Source organism: Brugia malayi (assembly GCF_000002995.4).
Source record: "Brugia malayi strain FR3 genome assembly, contig: Bm_v4_ChrX_scaffold_001, whole genome shotgun sequence".
In the NCBI taxonomy this organism is placed as follows: Eukaryota; Metazoa; Nematoda; class Chromadorea; order Rhabditida; family Onchocercidae; genus Brugia; species Brugia malayi.
This window is the reverse complement of record NW_025062479.1, coordinates 8,099,461-8,123,580: the sequence shown is the minus strand read 5'-3', so window position 1 is coordinate 8,123,580 and position 24,120 is coordinate 8,099,461. Positions and strand designations below refer to the sequence as shown.

At 33.5% G+C, this 24,120-nt stretch overlaps 2 protein-coding genes across 6 annotated transcripts; one reads left to right on the top strand and one right to left on the bottom strand.

The window, feature by feature from the left end:
• Positions 1–7,998: 7,998 nt before the first annotated feature.
• Bm7744 (Uncharacterized protein) lies at positions 7,999–9,643 on the bottom strand (the record flags this gene model as incomplete). The annotated part of the gene is made up of 4 exons (XM_043074068.1): positions 7,999–8,347; positions 8,569–8,857; positions 9,207–9,392; positions 9,580–9,643. 4 exons carry the CDS (start codon positions 9,641–9,643, stop codon positions 7,999–8,001), a joined length of 888 nt encoding a protein of 295 aa, XP_042930002.1.
• Positions 9,644–13,068: 3,425 nt separating this feature from the next.
• Bm5314 (Uncharacterized protein) lies at positions 13,069–22,429 on the top strand (the record flags this gene model as incomplete). 5 transcript variants are annotated; one of them, XM_043074063.1, is made up of 20 exons in its annotated part: positions 13,069–13,479; positions 14,135–14,288; positions 14,532–14,706; positions 14,889–15,147; positions 15,593–15,886; positions 16,374–16,504; positions 16,918–17,127; positions 17,223–17,355; positions 17,838–17,989; positions 18,315–18,495; positions 18,885–19,196; positions 19,449–19,745; positions 20,217–20,449; positions 20,555–20,726; positions 20,954–21,085; positions 21,155–21,340; positions 21,431–21,576; positions 21,757–21,862; positions 22,007–22,176; positions 22,408–22,429. In XM_043074063.1, 20 exons carry the CDS (start codon positions 13,069–13,071, stop codon positions 22,427–22,429), a joined length of 3,876 nt encoding a protein of 1,291 aa, XP_042929997.1. The 5 variants fall into 5 exon arrangements, with proteins under 5 accessions (XP_042929997.1, XP_042929998.1, XP_042930000.1 ...); XM_043074064.1 differs by having other exon boundaries at positions 14,889–15,192; XM_043074066.1 differs by lacking the exon at positions 22,408–22,429 and having other exon boundaries at positions 22,007–22,180.
• Positions 22,430–24,120: the final 1,691 nt, after the last annotated feature.

Below are 24,120 nucleotides of genomic sequence, written 5' to 3'. Positions count from 1 at the left end.
ACTTATAAATACAGTCTTGATAAACAAGATTATTATTGTTATTACTCTTTTCCTAGCCAACTAGTAGCAAAGACTTTTCCTCTTCTTATTTTATTTTCATTGCTCAGACCTTTGATACTGTTCGTTAAATTAGAATAAAGATACGGTAATTTTTTATTTATTGTCATAAAATGTACTGATTCAACATCACAATAGTTATGCTTTATATCATGCAAACTTTATATTCTTCCTGCAAATAGTCCTTATGTAAGGTGTTGAAGTTTGATTTGTATAAATTGTGTAATTTTGCATGCAGCTTTCTTGAGAAATCATAGTACGAAAAAAAAAACCCAGTAAAAAAGAAAGAAAAAATAAGCTTGGAATTTTAATTTTCTACTTGCCAGCTTGCTCACTTTACTGTTTTGTTTAAAGAATGAAGCAATTTACTGCAATGTGAAGAATATTTACAATAAAGGACCTTTTAGTCAAAAACTTTGGCTCAATAAAATTATTTGACTAAAATTTCAAAATAAAGAGAAAGCAGTAAAAAAATGTTCAATTGCTGAAACCTCTTGGGGCGAACTTCTCCCTATCCACATTGCTAGGAAATGAAAAGAATAAGGTAATGACTAGGAAAGCTCTTTCAAGCCTATTCGTTCCCAACTCTATCACTTTCTTGAATCGCTAGATATCAAAAGTTTTTTGTTTCCATTTTTTTTTCTTTTGTTCAAATCTTTAGTTTTAGAAACGAGAGATTTTTCCTGGACTGACTTTTTGATTCTTTAAGTTTATGCAAACGATAGCGATTGGATCACTTTTGATCCAGAAATTTTGTTTTGATGTCAACATCGCATCACTTACATTTATTTTCTTGACTGATATTATGTCATGATTATACAATTCCACAGATTCACAATGATTTTTGTAATAAATTACACAAAATGTGCGTAGTTGCCTTAAGAGATGTACTTAAGTAGAAAGAAAGCGCTTTTTAGCAGTTGATTTCCAAGTTTTAAGCGACACACAATGAAGAATTTATTTGAATAAAGCAAACACAAAAATAAGTGTCAAAAGTCAAAATGATCATTAAAAATGTTGAAATAATACTTTAAAAAAGGAAAATAAGCAAATATAAAAAATGGAAGCAAATTAACAAATATATGTAATTGCAAGCAAGAAACAGATGGGGCGTGAAAAATAGGATAAATAAAGATAAGGAGAGCTCATGAAATAGGATGCTGTAAGAGACTGAGATAAGAATATAAGGGAGATTTTATTAAATATAGCTTGGACTTTCAAGAGTTCGGGATAAAAGCTACTTTTGAAGAGTTATTTGTAATTGTTCATTCTGATGCATTACATAGGATTTATTTCGTTTAAAAGATTTAATTGGGAGCAATAATGGTGGAAAATTATTTTGATTCTAAGCTTAGTCCAATATCATTTATTCAGTCAGAATGTTACACTGAAAAATCCAAGCAACGTATTATTTTTGTTTAATTGTTTTTTCATTTCTTGCTTGTTCACATACACTACTACTGTATCACCTTTATTATGCTTTCTTCAATTCTTTTAACTGTTTTTAATTACTACAATTATAGTTTTGAAGGCAGTAATTGCATCATTGATACTACCAAAATCAGAAGATCTTAGTCAGCAAATTAGGCTTATTTCACTCTCCTGAAGTCAGGTAATAAGGAGTGGCCTCTCCATGCAGCCTCATCAAAAAAGTTTATTTCAAGTAAAACCATTTTGCTTTGATACTGATCAACTCGGATCAACTCGATAGTTACTTACAATCAGAATTCCTGGAAGAATGATTGAAAAACAAAAAGTTGCGAAGTTTCCCATCCACTAAGTCAATATAATAACTAAAACCCGACATGTGGTGAAAAATGAAACGTAATGAAACAAAAAATAGGGTGTTCATGACTTCTGTTTGTTCGACTTTATCAGCCATATTTTTGATTTTAATGAAACTGCTAACTCATGTGCCAACAAAAGACTAATTCAAGTAGTACTTTAATAGAAACTAATTCTTAAATAGCAAACTCCCAACTGATGAGATTAGCTGAACAAGACAAGAATATTAAAGTAAGTTCCATGCATTTTGCAAATGCCTGCTTTACATACCATGATGAATCTACTATGCAGCCTATTAATCCAATACAAACTGTTCTGGTATATTACTAGAGAAATTTATAAGGTGCTCGCAGTGCTTCTGATTGAACGATTTCCAAGGCCATACAAATCTAGGACTCTTTTTTGCTAGGTAAAATTATATCAACCTTCAGATGAAACTTCAATTAGTGTTGAAAGTCGTAAGCATAATTCTGCTAGGCCAACTTGCAAGAATATTGTGCAGTTTTCTTCTGTTATTTGGTTGGCAAGCTGCAGAATTTCTTTATTACATTATCTTTTGTGTCAAAAACTAATTTGCAAGTTGCTTTCTTAATCAGTAATTAAAAAGGAAAAGACGAAATCCATTTCTCCAAAATTGGAGACACATCATTAGAAGAGCTAATTTATGATTCTTGTTGATATCAAACACAGAAACATATTAAATTCATCGCAGGCAGCATTAACACTATAGGTAGCAGATAAATGTAGAGATTCAGCAATGTATTATAATGTCCTTTACTAACGGCTACTTATGTACTTGATATATTTTTTCTATCACTTACAATTTGCAACTTTATGGATCTGTGCGCTTTATTTAAACAAGAGTTAGCTTCGGTAATGCAGATTTCCTTCCAGTTTAATCTTTCACATCTTTGGATCAACAGCACTGAATAAAACGAATATTTTGTTGGTTGATAGAATTATTTTCATTTCCTTTTTTAGAATGTTAGCTGTTCCTTTTTTCCTTTCTTGAGATTTAAGGTTTGGACATTCAGAAATTTATTCACAAAGATTCAGTAAAACGATCCATATCATCCAGTAATATTAAACAAAAATGCCGTTCACTATGAATTCGAGGAAGCAGACTGGTTATGTTTGAGATCTTCCCCACAGAACTGTGTTTGGAATCAAAGAGGAAGACATAAAAAAAAACATAACTTTTCAATCGATGGAGTTAAAAAAAATTATTTTTATAGGTCAGTTAATCTTCCACATCTTTGGACCAACAGCATTTAGTAAAACGAATATCCAAAAAGCATCCACGCTCGGTATTGGAAGTCTGAAAAAAATTTCCCTCTCGAACCAAAGTTTATTTTTTATATTAGTGGCTGTTCAAAGCAACAGCAGTTACACCGAATTAATCTAGAATTTTTTTTTTCCATCTAATTAGCACTATATGACATAGATGTATTTTAACAAATAGAAATCTGCCTGACAACATTTTGCTTTATCAATTCTTCTAAAAAATAGCATAGGACTAAACCTATGGAACAAAGTAGAATTTCAAAGATTGAGCCTCACGCTTGAAAATTGATTAAATAAGGTCATGTCTGTGATACAAATATAGTTCCTTAAAGCATTATTTGACAGTGAATAAAGGTATTATTCATATTTCATTTAACGTTATTTCACTTTATTTATATTTCGTTTAACGTCGTCTTATTTAGCAGAATATTTTGTGCAGAGTGATAAAAGATCGTTTGATGGCGAGGATTCCAAAACAGTGGATTTCTGTTCTGGGTCTGAAATTATTTCAGGTTCCGAAAGAGAAACAAAGACAAAGATTTAGATCAATCGAAGAATAAAATGAGTGCGGTTCAGATAAATTAAAGCGGAAGTAGTATTGCATTTTATATGCTTGCTGTAATTAATGTTACATTGCTATCCGAAACAAATCATACTGGAAAAGAATATTTAACATAGGAAGAAACTATGCAATTGCATAGTATAAAGGGAAAAGTTAGCAAAAGATAAAAGAAAACATGGTAGTTTTCCTACTGAAACTTAGTTTTAGAGTTTATAAAAAAGAAACTTATCAAAACAGGAGAGGATTCAGGAACTAGTAGATGTAGATTGTCGCTGTGTTAAAAAAGATAGGCAAGAACAATCTGTCAATTCCAAACTACTGTCATGGAATCTTCTCGATAAACAAAAACTGAAAAAGATGTTAAAGATCCGAGATCTCTGTGGAAGATACCGTGCAGTGAACTGACTCGATAGTTTCTCTACCGAGTGCATGATACTTTGCATTTCTTTTCGCTCTTTGTTTATAATAAATAAAAAGGCCGTACACGTAATAATAAAAGTATTGAAATCTAAAAAAAACTAAGTTTCAAGGTTGGGGAGATTCAGAGGCTTCAGCAGCACTATGATTTAGAAAAAAAATGGAAGGGGAAATAAGTGTCGAATTGAGGAATACGTTTCGTACTTCAGTTCTTCTCTGCCGCTATTACCCATTTATGGTTTCCTTTCAGAAAAATAATTAAAATTGAAATTGAAACAATAAAAAAATTAAAACAATACAAAAAAAGTGTTTGAAAATTAATTCTCATATATATATATATATTTGTTTCAAGATGATTTTAATATATACATTCGTTTCAAAGGGACTTCCTTTTGCAATGACACGGACGAATAGTTTGTGTAAAGATCTCTTTGGTTTTCAAATCTTCAATATATGTAACTTACACTCATATGACCTTTCATTACGTTTTTTAGGAATTATTTAAAGCAAGTTTCTCGGATCTAGGTAGCGGACAAGTGTTTAAACAGTTAATTGTAAAAAAATTATAGAATATATACTGTAGATGTAGAAAAAAGTTGAGTGGTAGAGAACCCACCTTCCTTCAACTGAAATAATATTTTCGTACTTTGGAAAAAATGTAACATGAGAATGAGGCCTTACCAGTAGCCCCTGCGATAATAGGCACTTTAAATGCGTATTAGTCTGGCTGAGGTTACGAATTGAAGCTGAAGTAATTTAGCAAATTCATGGTTAAGCAAAGCCTTTTAAGGGAAACGCAATTTCTAAGAACGGAAAAAAAAAATTTTCTGCTTTCCGCTCAAAATTAAGAATATCGACTTTCTTATGCTGAATAATTACTGCTTCATACGCAGCTATTCATTTTTCAGAAATAATAATGCATTTTCAAACAATTGTTGCACTGTTAGACTGATTCTCAGCTACTTAAATTCTAAAGCTATTCGAGTATAGGGAGATACTAAATAAATTTCAGTGCTCTTGTAATAATTGCTTTCTGCATAATTTCTTCCTTGTAAAGAGCCTAGGTAACAGCATTGTTAGTGATGACATTGTGTGTACTATTTCATATCATAAATTTGCTAAAGTAATAAGTCATTGATCCATCATGAAAGTCATTTATATGGACAACCATCCCTACTACGTTACTTTCTGGGAAAAATTATGGTTGCAAGTATATTTCCTTCAGCCTTATACACAGAGAATGAAAAAAAAAAAAAAAAAATCACATCAAATAATAAAGATCTCTACATCAGGAAATCACTGATTACCAGAAGAACGTATGACTAGTGAAGTAAACTCATCTAAATCTACTAAATCTTCCAACTAATTGTTCTATTTTATTCTACTCTCCCATATAACACTTCAAAATGGTATCAGACCATTCCTATGAAAACATCTTACGCTACTCAGCACCATTTACGTCTCATCCTTATTTGCATCCTCGACGCTAAGTAAAAAATGGAACGGAACGTCTAAAGTAGAAAGAATTGCACATCAGTATACAGTCGTATTTTACATTAAGCCACTCACCAACTTACTTTCTACAAAAGAAACTATAAACAAAATAAGTGTGCAATAAGTGATAATACCGCCGAAGTGCGGAGCGCCGCTCTGTGGTCATTGATATTCTTCAGTGGTTTGTACCTATCACTTTGCCCCTATATACATTAATGGAAATGAAAATAGCACAGTTTCCCATAGCATGAAAATAGATCTTCGTTTGTGTTTTGTACGTCTACAGATTAGAACAATTTGCCAAAATTTAACGGTGGCATTACCAGAAACAGTAGATACATAAAGCTTTATTCAGTTTGAGCAAAGTATTCAGTCACGACATATCACCACTTCGGAGCGCATTTAGACAAATATACAAAAGGACAAATATAATACACACTTGAACATATAGAAAACACCTTAAATTTCTGGAAGCCTATAGCTTGCTTTAATATGTCTTAGCGAGCAAAATGAGATGATCAGTTAAGCAAGATTTATTCTTAGAGTAAACAGAGAACAAACATGCTTCAGGTTCCTCCGCTTTCACTTTAAGTGCTTTGCAAGGTCGCATTTTCAGGCGTCCCTTTTGCTCGCGAGCAACAAATTAATTTGAAAATACAATTTAAAATATCAAACGAAAGGATAAAAAGCCTAACAATCTCTAATCAGAAAATAAGCCAGAGGCCAAAAAAGTGTAATTACTTGGCGTGACTCAATCGTAAAGTAACACACACATATATACAAATACGCACAAAGTATTTGAAGACTACCAACTAGTAAGAACTGGATGGAAATTCATACCACAATCCGCTGAAACAACAAAATAATGAAAAATCTTCAATACCGCTTTATTCTGCCTTTGTTGGACCAATTCCATGGAAGGATGTATAATTATCACTCTAGTTGTTTGGCCGAATGCAGGAGCTTGGAAGAAGATACAGGAGCTAATTCCATTTTGTATTGAAAGTAAAAATATTCCAAAATACATTTTTAAAAAACAACTACCAGAAACCTTTCTTGCATCAAAGCAGAAACTGAATACTGAATAAATAAAATATCACTCCATAGCATTTAGACAAAAACAAGACTCCTGTGCACCGAACCAATTTATAAATATAAAGATATTGTGACACTCATTTAAAAGCAAACAAAAATTATGGAACCAGGAAAGTCATTTTTCTCTCAAAATCATTCGCAACGTAGGATGAGATACCAGTCAAGCAATAACAAACAAAGGTTTATACACAATTTAAACAGACAATCTCAAGGCTATAACATATTCGAGACAGAGTAACATTCATCCAGTGAAAAAATTTAAAAGGAGGCCTGAGTGAATATAAAAATGTTGATGAATAACAATTGACCAGTACGAAAATCTGATGCGGGAATGACACGACAATGAGTGTCTTTAACAATAGATTTTTCGAAATGTTCTCCAACAGAACATTCTAGAACCATATTTTATCCATGTAAAATTTAGCGTAGCACATCATTACCGTTGCTATCATAGGCTTAGTCTAGATAAAATGTAACATTTCATTTCAATACTACAAAATTCTTTTCGCCTATACAAAAATGAATGATTAGCAAACTTGATAGAATAATACTGATCTCTGAAGTCAGCTCCAAAACAATAAAACCAAGCAGAAATTTTTACTAGGTACAAAACACGACTAAATCAGTGAAATTAATGATAGCATGACGAAGAAACGAAAAAACAAAAAAATTAAAGCGAAATCATCGCAACAAAGATGCGATTATAGGACATGAAAAAGGGTGAAATTCATAAATGCCTACTACTGTACAGAACCTGACATAAGTTAAGAAAAAAAAAAAAGACAAACATATTTTATTGAAATATACGAGTGGGATTCAACAGTTATTGAAAAAAATTGCAACTTTGTGATATTTTCAAATTCACAAAAGTTGTTGGATCAGAAACACATATGAAATGAATTACCTCGAAACACTGATAAGTGAATATACCAAACGAACTCTAAATGTGCTACCCGACAATGGTAAAGCGGCAGTCTTTCCAGACTAGCTGAACAGCATCGAAAACACTATTTTCTTTAATTTTTGAATCTGCTTCACACTTTCGTTCAATCATATTCATAACATGACTGCAACGAACTTCGTAAAAAACGTACTGGAAAACTAAGAATATTTCCCTGACAATCACGCTTATGCAATAGAGACAAAATCAGTTTCGACATCCATAATTGGAATTTTCGATTATTTTAATTAATGTATTATGACTGAGAAAAAAAAAAAAAACTTCCTAAAAGGGAAAAAAATCTGCAACGCACCTGTAAATAATTCAGCAGTATGTAAATACATAAAGAAAACATGCCACGGAACTACTCATCAGATTTATATTCTTTAGCCTGTACAACCTCATTATCCGCCCCATTCGCATGATGAACTTCCACAGAAGCGACAGTTTCAACTACATGCGGCTGTAACTGTACCATCAATTCTTGCTTAGACCTACTATCACTGCTACTGATGTTTTCTCTTATTCTTTCGTCTCCAACTGACGATAGAACAGAACTTGAAACATGATTAGTCCCGTTAGGTGAACTAACATGTGTTGCTGAAGAATGCGTAATGATTGTTGAATAAGCTGGTGGTGCAAACACTGGTTCCTTAATTGCTTCGTTATATGTTGGCAGTGGAGCCATACAGGCTTGCAAAAGAGCATTGTAGCTGAAAATCTTAAGCGATTTCGGCAAAAGTAGTAGAGAATTTTATCAATTTAAACACTAGCTTGAACATTCTTTTAAGTTACTATATTTTGGAGTATTCCTAACATTATCCTGCTTCTTGTACTCATCTAGTTTGGGGCAGAATATACGTTACGACTTTCTGGTCTAATTACAAGCATAGTTTTAAAACAAGTAATTTTGAAAATTTTAACACTAACTCACAAGAGTGATTCGGAGAAACGAAAGGAGCTTGGAGATGAATGAACATGTGGCCGAGGATAAGCACTATGTGCAAAAAGTGAAACAGGAAGTCGGAGGGAATGTGACTGATAATGGCCACGACGACAATGCAACGAACCATGGCGAACATTACGATGTCTGCAGATTGTACGCGCACGCAAACAACACAAACCACCAAACAGGAATAAACTGGTAATAATGATTGTCAGAAAGAGGTATGAGTTGCCGGATGTCAGTTCGGTAGGTGTCGAAGTTAAAAACCCAGAGAAAGCTGCAATTATTATAAAATCCAGTAAACTCTGGTAGAAATGACTTTTTCTGAATTCTACAAAAAGTGCTCAAAATAATTTGTAAACAAAGGTAGTGTGATTTGTCTCACTTTGTACAAACCAACGCCAATCGAGAACAAATTCATAGTTTTTATTGACATACGTCCATTAAAAACTTTTAGAGACATTTCTACAGAAAATCTTCGAATATTAATTTAATTCGCCTGTGACTATCCAACTGAATCAGTCCATCACTTTTCTACAATAACCATAGATGCAACTAATAAAATGACTTTTTGGGTACTTCCAATTATGATCATGATGAGAAATACAATGAGAATGTATAATTACCGATGAGAGTAAAGATGAGTAGAAGAAATGCAATACAACACCATTTAACCAAAATGAACCGATGTTTTAATAGTTGAGTATCATTTCGAGAACAAACCATTGGTGCTGCTCGTCTGCATGATACCAGATGTCCACAGTCACAAGCCACCAATGTTCCGAACAAATTTTGTGCAGCATGACTTGATACTGGAACAGTGCGATATAATCTGCTCAAGTGGAGTCGAAATGCAGTAAAGTGATCTAGTAAACTGGAGTGGTATCAATACAGATAATATAAACATTCTGTTGATAATTTTCTCTCGTATTTTACAAATAGATTTGCAACATAGAGATTACTTGAAAGCAAAACCACAATGATAAATATGAAACTTACGCCCAATGGCATCACGATGTTCCTGTTCTTCGTTTGCCGCACGCATCAATCGCGGCAGCCACATCTCTATAAATAAATATGCCAACCAAAGCGTTTGGATTAAACAGAACTGACAGTGAAAAAGTGTCACATCTCTGGATTTTTTGATAAATGATCAAACAGTGGTAGGAGATAAAAAATTACCGGCTTAAGAAGTATTTAAAAATTCAAAATTCTGCTGTAAGAAAAATATTGATCTGTCTTAGTATCCAATTGTGAATAACAATGTGGAGACATTTTTACTAGAAGCAAACAACAATCTGTGCAAAAATTGATGTATTATACATCAATCGCAATAACTTATTGCATGTTCTATAGCGGACATTAAGTACGAAAACTGTGTGATTTACGTCTAAGAAAATGACATCTTTAGAATGGCCAGGCAGAGATATACACATATATATAGGCATGTATACATTTCTGTCCATGTGAAGTCAGAAAATGTAGATGCAGAAAAGTCCCAAAAACAGTAAAAAAATGTGATTGAGAAGTAATAAAATTTGGTGATATTTGTCCTCATTTAAAAATGCAACAATACGTAAACCGCAGAATAACCGGATATACTGTTGTTGATTCCGAAAAGACACAGATGCACAGAAGTGAAGGCTGTAATTTTAATTAAACCGGCTGTCAGTGACCATTTTATCTGACTGCAATTGATGTAACCACCATCCACACGACACTAAGTTTAACATAGAAAATTTGCCACCCTTTTAGAATATATCTACAATACCATCCGTGAAATTGAAAAGCAGTGATAGAATGCGGAACGGTAAAATGAACAAAGACAAACGCGGAACAGAGAATTTCCAGGTTTCATTGTTCAGATAGGTTTAATTTATTGCAGATATGAAAGAAAGGTTGGAATATTCTTGTCTCTTTTTGTCTTCAGAAAATGGTGAGAATAAGTGGGATGTATTTTAAGCGATTCTTGTCTAAATAGTGCAGTGTAAGTTTTTTCTATGCTTATGGTATGTTAAATAAAATTTAAAAGGTCTTACGACTTTTAACTAATTACGTTGTGTAATGAGATGGGATCGTAGGAAAGAGAGGGAAAAAATATGCAAGGAGATGGAGAAAGAAAAGTTACATTCACAATAGGTGACCTTTTTATAGTCTGCTTATAATTAGTTTTTGCTAAATAAAGTCACATTAAATTAATGTGAATTTAATTTCAGTAGATTCAGTTAACTAATTTCGTGACCTGTCTTCTTTCTGCACATAAACATTGATTTTTATCACTTACCCACTTTTTATTTATAAGGATTGCAAAAGACCAACTATATTCTGTAATATTAATATGTGGCAATTAACATCGTAGTATCTGGATACGATATCGCTATTAAGCATGAGAAGTGGATAAAGAATGCGTATTATAGTAAACCATCAGAATGATATGATGACATTTTGCCATCGGTATTTAAATACTGCTGAATGCGCTTTATTTGAACTGAAGATAAAAAATCTTCCTTCTTGCGAACAACAACATCCTTTAGGTCATCCCTTAATGCATACTTGTGAAAAATGAAAAATGATACTCTTCACATAATGAACCATTATGTGAAGAGGCAATATATGCAAATGTACGCCTTTATCTGCTTAGCTGTTCATATCTGCTGATTGTTCTGCTTATAGCAGTTGAGATTAATAAAACAAATGGAATCATCGTGTTGGATGTTTTTTGTCTTCCCTGCAACACCAGTGTAGAAGCTCAATGTATGGAAATGCTTATTAGTTCCACTTTATCATTTACTAGTATCAGATGAATTCATTACTGTAAATCCGTTAATTAGATCTAGATAAATTTTCTTTTTTTTACTGGATGAAAGTGCTTGTGGTATAATATGCTCTTTCAACCGCTTAGTAAGAGGGATCTAGTGATACTCCACAGATTTACTTGATTGCTGGAATTAAATTAACGAGAGAAATGACACGCAGTTGCTAGAGATGCTTTTGAGTTTATTGCTCACCCAAAAAACGTAAAAAGCAATTATTCATTGAATTGTACCAAACGGAAACTTGTTCGCACATAACTTACAAGTCATCAAACTTAATTTACAGAATAGTCTTTGTAATCAGAATTCCTCTAATAAACTGGATGTTGTATTGTTTCATATATGGATCTATCAGAACAAGAGTATCACAATTTATATTTTCATATTCACAGAACGTTTCTACTTTCTACCAGGCCAAAATTTTTTTCTTAATAATATGTGCATTTTCTTTTAGAGCTTCACATGTCAATTGGTTTTTTAACCGTTGAAGATAAACTCTCAAAAATTTGGAACAGATGGAAACTCGACAAATTATGTTAGACATTGTTCATCATATTAGACATTGTAACATTTATTTATATTCATTTTATGTAATGCGAGAAATTTCTATTATGCAAATGCTTTTATTATTTAGACGTATGTAGATTATAAAATATTCCAGTTTCTTCAACAAGAATATTGTACGGTTTTGAATATTTATATCTTTGGTTCTTAACCGTGTAACAGCACTACCACTGGACTAGACTTCGTTCTATCACTGACTGCCGGAATTGTTGAGGGGTTCCTGAATGTAATTACCAAGCATTAAGTCTTTGATAATTATTTGAGCTGCTCAGGAAAAAGAACAGTTAAATGCGAAAGATTCAGATGAATCGTATACTTGTCAACAGTTGGTCGATTAGTCATAAATTTTCCTCCAACCAGTTAATCTGCTCAACGTGAATGATGTTTTAAAATGTATTTTCGTCTAGATTATTTGAGATAACGTGGAGTAGTGGGTCACTTACAAGTTCCTCGAAGTCTCCCATTATTCAGTTCGTCATGCCGATTTTCTTTATTGAAAATAGCTCATCAAAGTGATACAGTGCAGTGAGAAACTGAAATAAGAGAAACTGGAAATACAATGTGGCTTTTGATTGTGTCTTCTGCATGTTTTGTGGGTGTATATGTGTATACCATATGTGTGTGTTTACTTATAATGCTAGATGTATTAAAACCAACAGTGATTTTGAGATAGTTTAGAGAATCCCTTAGTATAGCAGCGACAGTGGAGCATTGGTGATGGCAAGGTATAGTGGCAGTTGGACGGGAACAGAGCGTAGTTGATAAAATTTGATATTTTACTTGTTAATTGGTGCCTAATTTTATTTGCTGCTGTTGTTATCAAAAACGAACATCTGTACTTAAATGTTCAACGCAGCGTAACAGCAGCACATAACTAACCAGCGGTATACGCTGGGATTAGTCATCCCACCTACAACCATGTCCTTGTAACCTAAATAACTGTGTTGCTCCCGGTGTCAACAGTCTGATTCATGATGCTGAAAATGACGAGCACGATGACTCACTGTCATTTTCTTTCATTCATTTCCACACTGTCTACTTCGTCGATTTACAAACAAATATTGGCTGTCAGTAGAAAGCAGTGAAACCAAGTCGTTTTCCAGTGAGAGCAATGGCAGTTCAATGCAGCAATCCATGGCCTTTTCGTTTTGGATCAAGCAAACATGAGATATACTCGAGGTCATTATATACTGCACCTACCACTTTCTCCACAAAGGAGCACTATCACATTTCATTTGATTATTCACTACCAACACCTCATTGCCGTACTTCCTGTTGGCGATTTATGCATTTATTCTATCCTTTTATAAGATATTTGCTTATTGCTGTATGCTTTATTACTATCGATGCATCACTTTATCCACCCGTTATCATTGGAAATAAAGATTTTCAAGAATACAAAGGTCAACCATATACTGAGAAAAAAGATGGCGAAACATTGGAATTGAACTGCTCAACAACGGAAGCCGTTAAATGGATATTGCCTGATAACATTTTCCATACCAACTTCGATCCTAAGGAGGTTCGTTTTTTCATGTGTAGTCTGCCTTTTATAAGTGTTCAATTTCTTTCAGTCTTTCGGGATCTTCCGAGAACTGACTGAGACCTTAATTACTTTGCGTAGTCATGGATTCCCTGAATTTCCAAAATTATTTATCAAAAATGTAAAAAGGAAATGTTATGCTTACGTCTGCGATTGGTAATTTAATATGCAGAGTTGGGCTGTAGAAATTAAAGGAGGAAATACAGACTTGTTATGTTAATGGGAAATCACAAAGCCATCGTTGATTGGTGATGATGTGCACTACATTTGGTTTGGAAAAATAACAAAGGTATCTCTTGATCCGCGAAAAAGTTTGTTCCTAAGGCAAATCTGCGAGCGTTTGTTATTGTTATTAAAATGCAATAGGATTGTATAGTGTACATATTTCATGTTTTGCAATTTTCAGAGCACATCTTATAACTTTAGTAATTTGATTTAAGATTAAGATCAGTATGAGAAGTTACACGAAACTAACCTTTTATTCATTAGTACCACAAGTAAATCTGCATTAAAATCTTGTTTTTGTACCATTTTCATGAAAAATTATGAAGCATTTGATATGGAATGATATAAGTTTTTTTGAGACGCAACATTTTACAATCAAAAATTGATTTGATGACTGTTTCATTTATAGCGAACAGGTAGAGTCATAGAGAGCAGCTTTGATATTGGATTTCGGAGTTTACGAATAGAGCAGCTGAAAAGCTCGGACACGGGTGAATATGTTTGTGTTGCAGAGCATTCCGGATTTAGTTCCTCCGTATATGTATATGTATCCAGTAACAAAAGTTAGTTCTCTTTTCGATTAGAACTCTTTCGAGTATAAGTAAGGAAAATAAAATCCACAGGATTTACCTTTTTTTTTTAAAATAATTCTTGTCGATTGTTTTATGTTAAATAAAAAAGTATAAAAGATGACAAATTTGTGTGAGACTGTGCACTACGCTGTTATAGTTAGTGGCTGTATGAGATATGTTCATCACAGATAGAGTATATTAAAATTAGAAATTTATCAGTAAGATATAATTCAGATGGAAAGTCAGTTAGAACAGGGTCGTTCTTGAATTCTGGTCCCTTAATTATTTCTAAAGAACTTCGAGGACTTAATGTGATCTTGCCATGCAGAACAGATAAATTCATTGAAAGCGGTGTGGAGTTGTTCATTAATCATATAAAGCAGACCGGAGAAATTCAGTTTGATCCGAGGTAATCCGTTCTAAAACATGATTCATGAACTTTGGAAAATTCGTTGTTTAACCAATTGTTTATTTTTAATGGCACTTTTGTTTTCTCTCCTGTTTTCTTTCTCTCCAAATACAAGAATTATCAAAATTATATTTCGTATATATAGCTGTGTTGTGCATAATGCAACCCGATAATTTTTTCAGGATCGGATTCATTGTGGATCGAGGGCTTCTTAACGATCGTGCGGAGGTGCCGGTTCGTTGTGAATATTTGGGCCATACTTCAGAAATGATAATAGTACCGATAAAAAATGATAAAGAAATGGAATACTCGCCAGTTATTGAGGTGTCGAATACATGGCCTTACGTTAGCCAGGAATTAAATATGAACTGTACCTTTCATACAAGAGATGGATTTAGATATATGCTGACCTGGAAATGCCCTCAGTGTGAAAATGAGACGGTATGCTGCTTTTACAAATCATTGTTCTCTGCTGCAATTTATAAGGTTGTTCAAAGTCTTGAAATTGCTAATCTCATTTCTTTTGTCACATGTGAAATGTCATGTATGATATTTCTGTTTTATTAATTAGAAGTTTTGAAGTTATAGAAATTTAAAAAATTTGAGCTTTTCGCACATGTTTGCTTTTTTTTATTTGCATAAGATATGTGGAGACATCAGCATTTTTGTACACTTTAAAGAACCTAATGGAATCCTGAGCACTAGGTTTACTTGTTACAGTCAGCAGTAGTTTGTATCTCTAAAATTCATATCACATTATTGCACTTCCTCGTTTTCATAATATTGCAATGAAAAGAAATGGCAAAGATTTAGACTCAGTATTTTTAACTTTCTTTTAAACTTTACTTCACCATTATGCTAAAAGAAACAAGCAAAATATTTCTAGGATCGCGTCGTTTCAAATCGTTATATGAAAATTGGAGATGGTATCAAGAAACTGTTGTTTATTAGAGATTTGCATGAGAGCGATTCTGGAAATTATGAGTGCATAGTGACAAATAGGGATGATGGTCATGATGTTCGTCGAAGTACGCATCGGTTGCAAGTGTCACCCACAAGAGGACAACTGAAAGTGATAGATTTCTCGGAAAATATTGATTCTGAAGAGGGTAAAACTGTGAGGTTGTTTCATATAGCAAGAGCATTTCCAAGCGATGAATATAGTTCTGAGTGGCGAAAGGTTTGTTTAGTATAAAGTTTCCTCATTTAGGAAAAGAAATATTATTAAAAAATATATTCAGTTTACTGGTATTATTTTCAATATTCGGTTAGACAAATTTTATTCATCTGATTCCACCTAACTTTTGGTCTTCTATGTTCTGTTTTTCAAAGCACCAGACAAAACAAACTCAACATTTTTCTTTTAGACCAGTTTAATCGCTGGCTCTTCCTAATCAGTGTAACACGTTTTTTAATGAACTGTAACTTAACATGAAATATAATCATACTAAGATTTTTTATAGGAGCTATCGTCTTGAAATCATCCCCTTCATTTCATCCAGAAGTCCGAACTTCCTGGTCTCAGTTGTCAGTGTCTTATTTTAATTTCATGAAGCCATAGTTAGGTGATGCAGTAATTGCAACCTTATTTTGCTTTTGTGGTTTAGCAACTTAACCTTTCTGATTCACTTTCTTTGTTCCTTTGCTTTGAAGATGACAGTTTTTAGTATTCGAAAACGATATCATCTGGAGAAGAATTCATGGAGATAATCAAAAAAGATATAAGAAGTGAAGTGAATGCAGATCTTCATGAAGATGAATTATCAATCATTAATGCTACTGTTGATGATTCTGCGATGTTTGTCTTTTTGATATTATCACTGAAAAATAAGACACACTACGGATATTAGGATCATATTATGAAATTTGAGAACTAGGTTTAATGGGAAGCTCCATCACTAAAAGCAAACAACTTGCCGTAAATTTTTATTGCAACTGCAATACCTTAAAAAATATTTATAAGACAAAGTAATTTAATATTTCAGTAAGTTTTTCATTCTTTTTAACGTCAATTCATTTTTATTTTCAGTAACTGCAGATGAGGTTAAGATAACCTTAAATATTTTTTATCCATTTCGTTGCTGTATTTTTTAGAATTACATTTTCAAAATAGCCATTTCATGGGTGTGAATAAATAAAAACCCAAGCAAAGTATAGTGGCAATAGGTGTTACTTATTCTAGCAATATTTACATTAGAAAGTATGTTGCAGTTATCAGTTAGTGATAAGAGTGTCGCAGGATTATATTTACCGGAAAAATTGGACATTATCCATTCGTCCCATCGATATCCAACCACACATTACTATACATGATCAGTTCGGCCAACTTCTGGTATCTGATGTGTTAATCGATTCGAAAATAATTGTTACGTGCTTAGTGAAAGATACAAGATCTCGCAAATTACGTCTGTTATACGTAACGTGAGTTTTCTTATATCCATATACAGATTTTTTTTTCATAATCTTTTGCTCAGGTTTCTTGAATACAAAAGTGATTTCTGTACCTGTAAATTCAGAAGAGGCGGTGAGTGGGAACAACCTGATGATAGCAAAGAATTATCCGGTTTCACTTTCGAATCTGCTATAAAATGGATAACATATGCGAAGGAGCATATGCGAATACGTTGTGAAGATGATGAAACCAATAAGGTATTTTTTGTTATTTTATGATCAGTGTGATCTTGAAAGTAAACAAAGATAGCATACACTTAAAAAGAAGAGATTGTAGAGCAATTCTTGCGCATTTTATTTATTTCCCTTTTTGTTTTTCCAGAATTATAAAAATTTGTTAAAATCTGTGGTTCATTTATCGTTCGTTTTCTCAATTTCTTTTTCTCCACATTTTTGATGTTCTTTCTCTTTCTCGTGAAGTCCAACCCATATTGCGAAATCGACTTCGTAGTGTCGAGGCGTGACGTATTCTTTGCCATTTTTATACATTGTATGGAAGGAGAATGATCAAAAGTCATATGCACATGCATTATTTGCTTTGCTTAAAGCGATACTACCATAATATATTTTGAAGATTTTGTAAAACTTTATTGACCGAATTAGTTTTTTCTGAACCTTATTTTCCTTCTAAAAGTGCATTTTTCTTACCTCCTCTGCTTTTTTAAAATGAGATTATTTAGGTGGATGAAAAGAATTTGGTCGTCTCCGAAGTGGAGACAATTAACGCATCTTTTATTGCCAAAAAGCCGATTGATTTACTCAATGAAGACAACAATATCTATGAAAAAGATCATCTCGAGCTGATTTGCATACTGCCACTAAACGATGATTTGTTGGTATTTTGATTTTTATAGATGAAAAACAAGGAAGTAATATGACAAAAAATTTTTTGATATATTATTTTGTTTCTACCGGCCGGAAAAGTGATCCTATGAACCAATGAAATCGGTATTTCCTCAATATACTTTGCTCTATTCTAGCCCTCGACTGACCTTAAAATTTATTTAATAAAAGGCTTTTTTATATCTTCTTCAGACATTATATTTGAGAATTAGAGTTTGAAAAAGAAATAAAAGCAATTTCTAAAGTTTTCCAAAACTGGCATTGTGAAAGCTACCAAATCTATTGGCATGTTTGGAGAACATTATGTATTTCAGTGATGTTGTTTGGATGCGAGATGATGTTCAGTTGGCATATCCTGAACGGCATGTCACTATATACTCTCAGAAATTCATAACGACACTGGATGACATTAGTTCGAACGAGTCGGGGAATTATGAATGTATTGCTAAATCGAAAAATACACATATTTATCGCAGTTACACATTGCACATCAAAGTAAGCACTGACGAGAACCATTAGGTGACCTAAGTTTTATTTCTCCTTTTTTCTTCGTTTTCTTTCACAGTCTCGGTGTAGGTCTTTAGATTTAATTCATAGGTTTTATCAAAATTAACTAAAAACTTGGTTTGTCTTATAACAGATGTAAAGCCGGACAATACCATATTTTGAATAGTTCATTATGCTTTAAATTGAATTTTCGAAAGACTTCCGAAAAATCTTGTTCTTAACTTTTGTGAAAGTCGTGCCTAACTATCTATGACTACGGCGCCTTTTAGATCTAAAAAACGGTTTGGTTTCCTTCTATACTTCCAAGATTCATATATAATAATTTGACTTTTATTGAAGTTTTATCATTAAAGGCAAGAAAAGACTCTGGTTTCTAGATAAACGTAGTAGTCGCTCCGCACATTGTCGGAACTGAAGAAGAATATGAGCATTTGGCGAAATATGGAGAAAAGGCAGAACTTGTATGTCCTATTGAAGGAGAGCCAGAACCACTTTACAGATGGCTTAAAAATGGTATTGAGTACAATGGCTACGGCAGTTTGACGAAGAAAATTGATTTTCCTCGAGTTTTGGTTGAAGATAAAGCAACTTACACATGTGTTGCAAAAAATCGCGCTGGTTCACAACAGGTTTCTATTAGACTTGAGGCAAGTTCGATGAGGATGTTCTTAAGTTTTGCTTTGTTATCTGTCAAATTGTTATAATTATTTTTTTACAGCTTCTGATATTTTACAACTTTCTGATGTACTTTGTGAAACATAATGCTAGCATGACGTCTTACACGTGCAAACTGATCATATTTTTCCCTAAATATCACCGACCACTTGCCTATCGTGAAGATAATAAAAAATTTGAAAAAATGTTCCCAATATCCATTTTCCTTCTGATCTCTACAAAATTCTCATTGACAAGCCATCAAATGAGTTATGAAACTATTTTAGTTAGTCGATGAGCCTGCGTATATTCGGTCATCAAAATATTGGTGGACTCTTGGTTTTGCAACGGTTAGTGTATTGGTCTTGCTCCTTATGGCGCTTCTTTTCCTATTGAAACAACGTTGTAAAAGTAAGCGACAGGAGGAACGACTGCGTGCACTATATAATCAGTTGATGAGGGAGTCAAATGGAGAATATCATGATGGATCGATTGGTCTCAAGCAACCACTACATGAGCGAGTTGAACAGTTACCCTATGACCGCAGATATGAAATTAACAAAGACAAACTTTTTTTTAAGCAGGTTTTTTTTTACTTTTTTTTGGTTCTGATCGGATTAACACAGGTACTGAAAATTATTGAGAATATTGGACGGTGCTGAAAACTCTGCAAAAATTTTTGAGGAGTGTAAAAATTTTGGAAATAACTGATAGGGGTATTTCATTAAGGATGTTTGGGTTTACTGCAGATTTGTCGATATTATTACGATCTAATCACACCTAAACATACTTCGGGGTAGATTCTATTTATTATCATTGTGTACCTTTTAGGATTATAAAATAAAGGCTCTTAACACGTTTTCTGGGTTAGTATCTCTATCCTGTGGTGGAAAACCTATTGATTTATTGTTAGATTCATTTGCTTAATACATGTTATAGAAGGTTGCATGTTCTAGGAAATTCAAGTGAATATGGCTTTTTTTCTGGGCCATAAAAATTGTTTAACTCCATTGCCCTTGGAATAACTACCGTGCATAATATATTACGTATTTTAGTCACTTGGCGGAGGACATTTCGGACAAGTGTATCTAGGTGAGCTGAGCAAACCTCGAGTCAGTGATTCGTTAGCTGTGTCAGATGTACTAAAAGTAGCTATCAAAGCTCCACGTGATGGACGTAATGTGCATCATCAAAAGGCACTTGCTGATGAATTGAAAATAATGATCGCTATTGGTGTTCATCCGAATGTTCTGTGTTTAATTGGCGCAGTGACAAAACAAATGTCCAGGTAGTTTAAATATTTTCGAGTGGACAGTCTCTTTTATGGTGCTACTCTAGTAAAAACTAGCAAAAGGATATGATTGGACAATAAGTTAAAAGTAGTATATTACAGTGGGCAACTCTATATGATCATGGAATATTGCGAGAATGACAATTTGAAAGATTATTTGTCAAAAAACAGTGCAGGTTTTCTGAATGAAGTTGAAATAAGTAGAGAACCGTTGAGCAGCGATGGATACTTGTCACCAACACGGAACGCACAACATAAACCCCAAATATATTTGGTTTCTTTGGTTTTATTAAAAATGCCTTTCCCTGAAAGTATTTAGGGAATGATGAGTTTCAAAGATTATTTTTAAAAAGAACAATTTGAAATAATATTTGTCAAATTAGGTAAATTAGCAGTAGAATATAAAAACATTTGTACAGCCTTGTTTGTAAAAAATCTGCAATTTGGCTTGTCATAAGGAACATCTTATTATAAATTTATTTACTGAACTATATGTTATAGGCGGAACTAAAGCTCCAATGGGCCATTGAAGTAGATGAAGAACGAATGGCTGATAAAATGATTACCACGAGTGATCTGATATCATTTGGATACCAAGTCGCCAATGGAATGGAATACTTGTCTAGTAAAACGGTATTTTTGACCTCTTCATTCAAAAACTTATCTATGCAGTGATCCGTAATAAATTCAGCAACATTCTAGTGTATTCATCGAGATATTGCTGCTCGAAATATCTTGGTAACAAAGAAACGAGCTATACGTATAGCAGATTTTGGTTTAGCACGTAAGGATTCTACAGTTTATCATATACGAAGCAGCCAAAGTGTACCGTTACCTCTCAAGTGGATGGCATTAGAATCAATTTTATATCACAATTTCACTGAACAAGTAATGTTTTTACATGCTTGTTGTATGTTTTGATAAGGCAGTAGATCATACCAAGCAGTTTTCTTATATTGGCGTGTAATTAGTTTTTAGTCCGATGTTTGGTCCTATGGTGTACTGCTGTGGGAAATATTTTCTCTTGGTAAAGTTCCATATCCACAAATTGACAATAATGATCTTCTAAGTTATTTGCTAGAAGAAAATCGCATGGAACAACCCAAACTTGCTCCAGATGACATGTTCGTTTCAACGGTTATTATAGTTGCAATTTCAATAATGACGTTTTGCTTATTTACTACGGTTTTTTATTTTATCGCCCCTAAACCTTCTCAAACTCTTCAGTGCTTAGATGAGACTTTTGTTTAATAGCTATACATCCATGATATGGCTAGTGAAATATGAAAATGCTTTATCTGCAGATATAACCTGATGAGACAGTGTTGGCTTTCGGATCCTAGTAACCGGCCTATGTTCTCCGAATGTAAAGTTTTAATGAAAACGCATCTTTCACGTGCTTCTCCACCGGTTATTTTTTGATCGTTTAAGTCTTTTTAATTTTGTTTCAGTTTGGTTACACTTGACATACTCTTCGTTGCATTACTCAGTTTGATGCTAATGACAACTTTAAAACAGTACAATAATTTCAATTTGATTCAAAGCAAATTACAGCTGAGTACAAGGCTTGACAAAATCTTGGAAGAAGACCAAATTATGATGGAAAAGTACAGCGAATGGCGTGATTCAGAGGAGATTGAACAAGATCTTAGGAGCCAAGCTACTCGAAATGGGTTTATTGCTATTCCAACGCAAGAACCGCAAACAAATTCCAATATATATATGTAATTCAAGCACTGAAATTGATTGGTGAATTAGAAAGATTTTAAACAATAAAACAGGCAAGGACTTGCGTATAAGGCAAACAAAAACTTTAAAACTTTTTTATTCACCTAAAGATAGCAGGTATCTTCAAAAATTGTGAGAGATAACGCTACGAACGAAACCAGAACCAAGTTTTTCCTGTAAATATGGATAGGAAATCGGCTTCAACTTACTTAAATGACTTATATTAGGATATGTTTGTTTATGCGGTAGAGGATCAGATGGACAAACAGCACACACTCATTAAGCAGCTGGACAAAGGAGGTGCAGTTGTTAAACAGCTTGATCAAAAGGAAACAGGGGTTAGCTATTACAATTATGGTATGGAGCGGTTGAAAGAAGAAAAGCGGAGAAAATTAGTGTTATAAAGAACCATAGATGGATGCTTGCAGATTCATTGTTTCGGATCGACCATTGCAGGCCCAGTGGATGAGCAGTGATTGCCAGTAGCTCAACATCTACCAGCATTTTATTGGACAAAATCGACGAAGCAGTGGTACTGCTTCTCAGTGAGTTGTTGGGGCCTCTCACCAAGCAAGGGATGACCAAGTGGGTTGGGAAGTTCAAAAATGACCAGTCAGTCTATGATTTAATAAGAGCTAAATTTTATGTTCTTATCAAAATTTGCGAATTCTGAGAGATTTGATCGTTCTGGATACATGCAGTGGTCTTATATTTATCGCGAACTCTGTGACGTCTATCTGGTAACTGGCTGCAACTTGATTACATCACGAGGAAGCTGAAAGTCGGATTTGTAAACAGTTTGTTCTCTGCTGATACTTCATGATTGTTACTATGTAACTAGTCTGAAGTGGAATTAATTCATACAATAAAACCTTCAGTTCGCAATTCCTGAATTTAGAAGTGTCCAGTCGACGATATTTGTACTACTGCTGTAAATTTATAATTTGTTATGTGGGTCTGGTGATATATATTTCTTGTGCTTTCAATACATTATTTTGTGTTATAACTATCTCATAGTTAAAATGCAGATTATAAAAAAGGCTACTGGAAGTTGTTCAAGACGAATGCACTTTGCTTATATTCAACCTTACTGTTTTATTCAACTTCACTTGCATTTGTTTGTTAAAACATATATGTGCTCTGAAATTCTCCTGTTGGTGGTTAATGTGGCACAGTGTGATTTTTTCAATGTTAAACTTCGTTTGTTAGGACTTGTCGGTAAGATTTAAGGCAGAGGTGAAATTTATCATTGCTCTGGTAAGATAACTGCAGCTGTTTATAATATGTGAGGTAAAAGTGGGAGGCATTAATAATTTGAGAATAGGAAAGAAGTATAGAGATACGAGCCATCCAATAAACACAGTGGCCATATGGGATGGGTGATCCTTTCTATGGGATCTAGCTGATGTGATTTATTATATTTATCTCTAAGTACTAAGGTTCTATTCATATTACATAAAATTCAGAAAATTAGTTTATGGTCAAAGATTATTGATTAAAAGGAAAAGGAAAATCCACTCGATTTTGTTATATTCAGGGGAGTTCATGGAGCACTTGGGTCAGAAGTAATACATGATCTGCCGCTGCAATTCTTAAGCAGATGCCAAAACAGCTACTACTGCTTATCTGATTCTGCGTTGTCTATTCTAGATAGAGAGAAGGGCTTATGCACTGAGCGAAGTATGTCTATTTAAACGGCAGACTGCCAATAATTAACCGTTAAATTGAAGTTGGAACATGGGTGAAAGCGGAGATTAAGTGCTTCATTACCAAAATGAATTAATGTACTGAGAGGACTACAAAATGTATTCAGAGATCCGGAATGGTTAGATTCTGGGAAATAATGGTAGTGAGGGTGTTTGGCACACTGAGTAACCGGTAAGAAACAGATGGATACAAGTAGGCCACAACAAAAGCCTTTGATGTGCTGTTGTTTTCGG